The 9,458-nt window shown below is 38.7% G+C and overlaps 1 protein-coding gene across 1 annotated transcript in view; it reads right to left on the minus strand.

Annotated features, from left to right (window-relative positions):
• Nucleotides 1–9,062, minus strand: part of KLHL14 (kelch like family member 14) — a 180,854-nt gene extending 171,792 nt beyond the window's left edge. Inside the window, exon 1 of the mRNA XM_072604504.1 lies at nt 8,908–9,062. Within this exon, the coding sequence (XP_072460605.1) occupies nt 8,908–9,044 (137 nt within the window). The 5' untranslated portion in view covers nt 9,045–9,062. The remainder of the gene's footprint in view (nt 1–8,907) is intronic.
• Nucleotides 9,063–9,458: the final 396 nt, after the last annotated feature.

The following is a 9,458-nucleotide window of genomic DNA, read 5'->3' on the forward strand; positions in this document are numbered from 1 at the left end:
AAATAGAAGATAATGTGAAATATCTCATTGGAAAAACAACTGACTTGGAAAACAGATCCAGGAGAGATGATTTTTAAATTGTTTGACTATCTGAAAATCATGATAAAAAAAGCCTACAATCATCTTTCAAGAAATTATCAAGGAAAACTACCCTGATATTCTAGAACCAGGGGGTAAAATAGAAATTGAAAGAATTCAGTGTCTGATCCCCAAATGGCAACTCACAGGGATAGTCATTTCCAAAGGTAAAGAAGAAAATATTGCAAGCAACCAGAAAGAAACAACTCAAGTATTGTGAAGATGCAATCAGGATAGCACAAAGTTTAGCAGCTTCTACATTAAACAGTTGGAGGGCTGGGAATATAATATTCCAGAAGATGAAGAAGCTGGAATTATAACCAAGAATCAACTACTCAGCAAAATTGAGTATAATCCTTCAGGAGAAAAAATTAATATTCAATGAAATAGAGGACTTTCAAGCATTCTTGATGAAAAGACCAGAACTAAATGGAAAATATGACTTTCAAATATAAGACTCAAGAGCAGCATAAAAAGGTAAACAGGAAAGGGAAATCATGAGGTACTTAATAAGGTTAAACTGTTGCCATTCCTACCTGGGAAGATGATACTTGTAACTCATAAGAATTTTCTCATTATTAGGGCAGTTAAAAGGAGTATATGTAGACAGAGGGCATAGGTTTGAGTTGAATATGAAGGGGTGATATCTAAAAAAAAATGAGGGGTGAGAGAGGAATGTACTGGAAGAAAGAGAAAAGGAAAGGTAGAATAGGATAAATTATTTCACATAAAAGAGGCAAGAACAAGTTTTTTACAGTGGAGAGCAAGAGGGGAGGATTGAAAGGGAATGAGTGAACCTTATTCTCATCAGAATTGGTTCAAAGAAGGAATAACATATATAATTAATAGGGTATAGAAATCTATCTTACCTTACAGGAAAGTAGAAGGGGAAGGGAATAAAGAAGGGGGGGAGTGATAGAAAAGAGGTAGTCAGAAGCAAAACACTTTTGAGGAGGGACAGGGTGAAAAGAGAAAGAGACTAGAATAAACTGGGGGGGAGGAGATAGGAAGGAGGGAAATACAGTTAGCAACAGTAACTGTGAAAAACGTTTTGAAGCAATTTTCTCTAATAAAGGCTTCACTTCTTAAACATAAAGAACTGAGTCAAATTTATAAAAATAAGAGACATTCCCCAATACATAAATTATCAAAAGATATGAACAATTTTCAGAAAAAAATAATCAAAGCAATCTATAGCCATATGGAAAAATGCTCTAACTCACTACTGATTGGAGAAATGCAAATTAAAACAATTCTGAGGTACTACCTCATATCCATTAGATTGGCTAATAGGACAGAAAAGGAAAATGACAAATGGTGGAGGGGATGTGGGAATAATGAGACATTAATATACTGTGTTGTTGGAGTTGGGAACAGATTCAACCATTCTGTAGAGCAATTTGGAACTATGCCCAAAGGACTACAAAACAGCAACACCACTACTAAGTCTGTATCCCAAAAGACATAGAAAGCAAAAAAGAAAAGGACCTCTATGTATAAAAATATTTACAGCTATTTTTTTTCTGGTAGAAAAGAATTGGAAATTGAGGGGATGTCCATCAATTGGGGAATGACTGAACAAACTGTGGTGTATGATGATGATGGAATACTATTGTGCTCTAAGAAATAATGAACAGGATACTCTCAGAAAAACCTAGAAAGAATGACATAAGCTGATGCAGAGTGAAATGTAAAAAGTAACAGCAATATTGTGAGATGATGAATTGTGAATGACTTCACTATGGTTAGTGATACAATGATCCAAGACAACTCTGAAGGACTCATGAAAATTGCTATCCATCCCCAGAGAAAGAATTGATGTCAGACTGAAGCATACTTTTTTTACTTTATTTTCTTGAGGATTATTTTTGGTCTGTTTTCTATCACAACATGACTATTATGGAAATGTTTTGCATGACTACACAGGTATAACCTATATGGAATTGCTTGCCTCCTCAATGAAGAGGGATGGAGAGTGAGGGAGAGAATTTGGAACTCAAAGTTTCAAAAATGAATGTTAAAAATTATTTTTACATTAACTAGGGAAAAGCAAAATACTATTTTTTTAAAAAAGGATACCAACAGAAACATTAATAGCAAGCAACATTACATAGGCTCACATATAGGACTTTACATGTTATGTCATTGGATCCTCATGACAACCCTGTGAAGTATGTACTTTTATAATCCTCATTTTATAGATGAGTAAACTGAGGTTGGTCCAGCTAAGTGGCTCAGGGGATAGAGTGCCAGGCCTGGACTCAGGAAGACTCTGCTTCCTGAGTTCAAATCTAATCTTAGACACTTACTAGCTGTGTAACCCTGGACAAATGTCTTAACCCTGTATGTCCCAGTTTCCTTACCTGTAAAATGAGCTGGAGAATAAAATGACAAATTATTATCTTTGCAAAAAAAACCCCAAAAGGGGTCATGAAGAGTTGGGCAGGACTGAAAAATGACTCACCAGCAACCCGAGGTTGATAGAGGCTAAATGACTTGTCCAGTCACATAAATCAATATCCGAGTTGAGATTTGAACTTAGGGTCTTCCCACCTCAAAGTCCAGCGCTCTATCCTTTCTGAAACAACATTTTTCACCAGCAGCTCTGTCTGCTTTGAACTTCAGGAAACATGATGCCCCACCCAGAACATCTGATCATCTGAAATATCATCATTCTGATTACCCCAGCTTTGGATACTCAACACTTCAACGTTCTTTTTTCCCTTCTGATTGGGGGCTGGAGGGTGGAGCACTAAACTCCAAAAGCAAGGCCTGACTTTGCAGCTCACTTTCCACTTTCTATATTTTATTTGGTTCAGACTCCAGGGAACATGATGTCCCTGCACCAGGTACCCTCTCATGCCCCTGCCCCCAACTTCCATCTTCTTTTTTTGTGTTGCGTTCCACCATTCGATTGTAAGTCCTTTAAGGGAAGGTACTGTCTTTTTTTTTCTTATTTGTATTGCCATCACTTAGTGTTGTACCTGGTACATGGAAGGTGCTTAATAAGTGTTTATTGAATTGTTTTGCCTCAATATCAATAACATACATACTCTGTTAGCATTGAACAACAATTCAATTTGACAAATATTTAATAAGCGACTACCAGTAAACCGCTGAAATGGTGAAATGAAACCTAGCCACACAATCTAACAATAATATGAAACATTCACAAACAAAATGATAAATTGTGGCTGCGTAAAAGAGGTGGAAACAAAGTAGTATGTCAAGTCTCAAAGGAAAAGGGAAGGTTTGCTGAAACAAATTCCAGTGCAAGCCTGGCACTCTACCCACTGAGCCACTTAGATGCCTCAACCTCAAATTTAAGTGGGGCTAGAAGGATTAGGAATTCAGCAGGCAGGTGAAAGGCATTCTCAGAAAAGATATGGAGACAAGAAAGAATGATGTATGTACATACAAGGGATAACAAGAAGTCCAAGTAGGCTGAGATAGGGAATAACTGCTCTCATTCACGTAGCACCTTAAAGTCTACAACGTACTTTGTATACATTATTTCATTTGAACATTACAGCATCCCTGTGAGGCAGGTACTATTATCCCCATTTTATGGATGAGATAATTGAGACTCATTGAAGCAAAATCACTCTGCCTTTAGTCATACAAATAGTATATGGTAAAGGTGTGATTCTAACCAAAAGATAAGATTAGAGGGGCTTGGCAAATTGTGAATGGCTTTGAATTCCAGGCAATGGAGATTGAACCCTATTTAGTATTCAACAGAGAATCACTGAAGGTACAGAAGTGATAGGATCTGATTTTCACATAAAGAAGATGTCTGGTAGCTGTGCAAACAATAGTTTGGATAAGGGAAAAGAAAAGGTGGGAAGATCTGGTAGGAAACTGTTGCAAAAAGAAAGAAAGAAAGAAAGAAAGAAAGAAAGAAAGAAAGAAAGAAGGAAGGAAGGAAGGAAGGAAGGAAGGAAGGAAGGAAGGAAGGAAGGAAGGAAGGAAGGAAAGAAAGAAAGAAAGAAAGAAAGAAAGAAAGAAAGAAAGAAAGAAAGAAAGAAAGAAAAAGAAAGGAAGGAAGGAAGGAAGGAAGGAAGAAAGAAAGGAAGGAAGGAAGAAAGAAAGGAAGGAAGGAAGAAAGAAGAGAGATGCTTCAGAGGTGAAATCAACAGATACTGGATGGAATGGGAGAGATGAGGGCCTAGAAGAGTTAGAGATAATAGCAAAGTTCTGAGCATGGGAGACTGGGTGAATGGTGGCAGCAAGGCAGGAGTAGTGAACTCTAAAGGAGGAGCAGGTTTGGAAGGAAGAGCTTAGCTCTGAACATGTTGCTTGAAGTGCCAGAGAGATTCAGGTGAAGATGCAGATGAATGTGATTCTGGAACTCAGAGGTGTATGTATAACAATACGATTTTGCTAGACAAGATGTTAAGGGAGGAAGGATTACAAAATTCTCCCCCTCCCAGCCTCAAAAGAAAAAAGTTAATTTAAAAAATGGAATGTGGGTCATATGGTCTCTATGACTACCATGAAAAGAATTGGATTATTGCAACAATCTCCTACCACGTCTTCCTACCTTTTCCTCCCCTTATCCAAACCATTGTTCTCATTTAAAGAGAATAACCAAAAGAAAGCACACATAGAGGTTGATGGTTAGCATTGAAATAGCTGAGCTGAGCAGACACACCATCCTGGAGTGAAGCAGCCAAGAACAGGATGGCTCAGTGTGATAGTCTCAAGGCAAAGGCTTAGAGTTACCAATAGTAATACAACCTTCAAATATTGTAGTGGCTACCAGAGGAAACCAAGGAGCAGTGTTACTTATATATGGGATAGGAAAGATAGTTATTGAACTCTGGAACTGGACTATCTCATGAGACCTTACACTCATGGGCCCTCAGCAGGAAGCTGTCTTTGAGTGTGAGGTTGCATCCCTAACAATTCTGAGGAACCTGGCTCTATACTGTGGACATATAGCTTAGGAAGTGGAAGCATGATGTTATAGGGGAAGGAAATCTGACTCTGGAGTCAAAGGATGCTGGTTCAAATGCTGCCTCTGATAATTACCTTGTTTGAGTCAGTGATCTTTCCTGGACCCCCATTTTCTTATGTATTAAATTAAGGGGTTGAACTATAGAACTTCCAGGATGATTGCCTGCTCTAGACCTGTTAGGGTGGACCTGAGGATAGTACTCTGTTCATTCCATTTTGTTGTTGAAATGAAATGAAGCCCTCCTATGTAACTGAACAGTTAACAAAAGGAGGTTTACTTAGTCCTAACAAGAAAGGAAATGTAAAAAGCACAACTCATGGCAGAACTTTCCACACTGCTTTCCCCCATCTCCAAATACGTTCTTGCTCGTGCAATTCTTTCCCTTAGAAATGAATTGTTGAATCTTTACACCATTAAAAAGCAGAATTAAAAAAAAATTGTTGTGCACTTCTCTGATAGTATAGATAGGGAAATGTGTCTCATCAGTAGGATGAAATGTGATGACTTTCACAGTCTTCAAACATCTACCATGTCAAATAGCCTTATTTTCATGTTTGCTATTCAGTCATTTTAGCCACGTCTGACTCTTCATGACCCCATTTTGGGGTTTTCACTGGAGTAGTTTGCTATTTCCTTCTCAGTTCATTTTCCAGATGGGGAAACTGAGGCAGGTTAAGTGACTAGTCCAGGGACACACAGCTAGTAAGTGTCTGAGGCTGGATTTGAACTCAAGAAGATGAGTCTTCGTAACTCCAGTAAGTGGGACCTTTTAAGCCTGGTAACCAGAAAATCATCAGGAAGCTGCATTATGGGAGGCACAGCCTGAGCCTTCCATTACTCCCTGGTCAATTAAATTAATCCTGTCTTTTTGTTTTTTCCTAACCCAGTTTGGAGGGGGGAGGGGAGCAGATCCTGGTCTTATCACAAAGCTTCTGTGCCTAAGTGCATACGCTGGAGGGTCAAAGGAGCAGAGGGTTTCTCTTCTACCCAAATATCTCTGGAGTTCTGAGGGTACTGTGCTGTGAAGGCAGGAAGCTAAGTAAATAGACATGGCTTAAAGCTACAGTAACTATATGGAAGCTTTCAGAAGCCTTCTTTTTATCTGAAGAACACAGGGCAAATGATTTCCCATCTCGGTTTTATGATACCCCAGAGTAACTCTAATAATCTTAAGGGAGTGCCTATAATATTCTCCTACATTCTTCAGGCAAAATTAATTTTAATTCATTTTAATTTTAAAAAGAAATAAAGGGTACTTTGCATTTTTTTTTAGGAAGAAGGTCTGTGTATTGTTCAGGCTAACCAATAATAATAATAGTATAGTATTAATAATACTCAATAATGATCAAATGTCTCAAGCCCACAGAGGTTCAGAAGCACTATCAGAGGAGCTGGGATATAAACTGTACCCAGCCTTCTCCTTGGAATCTAAGTTTCAGTGTACCTTGTCCTGCTGCCTGGGGTCTCCAATTGGGCACATAAAAACACAGGGAGTTTATGCAGCATTAGCTATGCCCTCAAGGCACTTTTAGCATGGGAACAAACTTCAAGTGTTTCAGAAATCATGCCCAGTATCAATGAGCAGTTATTTCAGAAATACTCATTTAGAATCAGAGACTTTCGATATTAAATAATCATGTTCACTATGTGAGCTGGGAGAATCCCGAGAATATACCTTCTCTCCTTTTTCTTTCTTTTGTCAGATAGGCTCTGCCTAAGTGTATATTCTGAAGTCGTCTTTCCGGTGCCCCAACCCAAACATGTATCTCACTTTGGCTTAGTCCTATTAAGTACTGACATGTACAGCTAGCTTGCCAGATGTTGAATTTGGTTTAATTCATTAATGTGACCAGGAAGAAGAAAATGTGGGAGATAGGAGAGGAGGGAAGGGGAAGTGTGGGAAGGAGTATGAGAAAAGCAGAGGAGAAGGGAAAAGAAAGGAGAGAGGAGAGGAGAAAGGAAGAGAGGAGGAAAGGAAAAGGGACAGGAGAGGAAGGAAGTGATACATTTATCAAATGATCATAGTATGCTATAGCATTGAATTTAGCATTGGGTATAAAAGTACAAAAGTGAAGACAATTGTCAGTTTGGATGGAGGAAAAGAGGAAGTTCTTTTACTCCAAATCTGACATTTATAGACTTTCTGAAAGGACCAATTGTTATATTTGTAAGGTTCAACTAAAAAACCTTCCTCTTCCCCATCCTCCATTCTGGCCCTATTCATAACTTAACCTACTTAAAAAATCTTCAATAATATCTAATCAATTTTCTTTAAAAACAAACAAAAAAACCTAACTCAAAGAATAGTTTGTTCATTATATCTTCTTGGTCTTCACAGCCAGTTGTATCTTCCAAAAATTCCAAGAAGTTAGTGAGGCCTGACCTTTTTTTTTTTTTTTTTTGGCAAAGTATGCCAGCTCTCTTTAATCATGCTGCGATTTTCTAAATGCCACACAAGTTAGATCCTGAAACAGTTTCAAACAAAGCCTTTTCCTATAGACACTAAAATGATGGGCCTACGATTTTCAGATAGTCCTCAGCTGTCTGATTGCTCTGATTTTGTTAATGGTTTTCTCTTTGTTCTAAATCTGGTTTTCCAAGTCCTGGAGGCAGAGTTACTTTTTGAGACAAGTATAGGTTGGGTTTGTTTTTTGATTTATTTGTTTTTAATTTAGTAGCAAGACCTAATCACAGATTGAACACAGGTGATTTTTTTTCATATAATTGAGATAGGACTTCTTACCAAACAAGGTATTTTAAAAAATATTTTCTTAAATAAAACAGTGAAAAAATAGAATCAGACCATGCAAGGGGGTAGAGTTTGGCTAGGAGCTATTCCCAGGTCACCTGCCATCTAGTAAAAACTCACTTGATCAACAGAGCTCGTTGCCCTAACTGAGAAGCTTTGGCAAAGGAAGAAGGTTAGAAAAGCAGAAAATCAGATAAAAAGAGAACAAAAATCAAATGCTCTAAATATTAACAGATCACAAAGTTGACCTGTCTCACTACCCATTCAAAATTAGTCACCCAAACCACTTTTGAGGGAAGCTAAGGATAGTCAGGCAGGATGATATATGAAACATCTAAAGGAAACAAAAGCAGTTGTAAAGAAAAGGGGACGAAATATGAGTGAATCAGTTTCAGGGTGAATCACTTTCAGTATTTCTAGAAAAGAAAAACAGCTAAGGAAACAAGAAGAATTACAGAATTTTTTTAAAAAGTATACTCTTTGCATCTTGCACCCCCATGCTTTTCAGTGAATATATCTGTCCCTACCTGCTTTCAGATGGCTGTGATATACCTTCACTGATGTCTAAGGTAAGTTAAGAAGGAAAGCCAAAAAGTAGCATCAGGAACAGAACCCCAGGAAAACTGAACAGCTCTTCAGGATAAATATTGTAATCCTTAGTGTATCAATGAAGGGGAAAATGTCAGAGGCAACAGCACAGAGATGAACTCCAATCTTTTTTCCTTTCCTTGCAAATGAAGCAGGCACCACTCAAATCACCCTTCCCAAAGTAGTCTATTGCTGAGACAGGATGACAGGTCCCTTATACTCACTTCTCTGTTACTGAGTAGTGAGTCGATGAAGCCGGGAATAATCCCAGAATCAGGGTTCAGAGTGATTGGAAGCATCTGAAGTTATAGTGTCCATATTCAGAGGAGAATTTAATGAACTCTATGGAGAGTCCCTAAGAGGTTAAACCAATGTGCACTTTCCTCTAGCTTCAATGACTACCCTAAAGATTACTTTTCCTTTCTCTTAGTCCTCTTAGAATGCATATGATGGAAACCTTCCTTAAGTATCCCCCCTTCCCCCCCCCAAAAAAAACAACTTAGTTTTTAATGTGTTGATTATGGAGCATCACCTGTTAAGAGAGAAACCAGCATGGGCCTTTTGATAGGAGAAGCTCAGATTGTGGCAAGAACCTCCTGCAATGCCTCGTGAAAGCTTCATCCTCAGATCTTCATCGTAGCTAATGTTACTGTTTGCCCCAGCATCCATCACTATACAGGGTTCTGGAGGCTCAGTACTCCCCACCCCTTCCGCGTCCCTCCCCCTTCCCCTCACCTCTAGGCAAATGAGAATGAAGATCTGGTTGAGATCATAATCTACACTGTTCAGTACTTGGCCTCCTGCAAAGGTCCAGGCAAGCATACTGACTTTCTGTAAGACGCTACTGAGCAGATATCAGATAGAGAGGGCTCCCTCCCCCTCCCCCTCCCACCCTGGATCACTGAAAAACTTAATAACTTGGTATTGTTCAAAGAGCCATTCAAGCAAATAGAGTGCAATTCTACCTGGTCCTGAAGGTAGGGTATCTGTTAAGCTACCTCAAAGGCTGCTGGGCATTTATAACATTCCCTATGTCAAGGCTAGCAAAGGCAAAGGTGACTGTAAAGTCCGATTGCATGCTTT

Source organism: Notamacropus eugenii, chromosome 4 (genome assembly GCF_028372415.1).
Source record: "Notamacropus eugenii isolate mMacEug1 chromosome 4, mMacEug1.pri_v2, whole genome shotgun sequence".
Classification (NCBI taxonomy): domain Eukaryota; kingdom Metazoa; phylum Chordata; class Mammalia; order Diprotodontia; family Macropodidae; genus Notamacropus; species Notamacropus eugenii.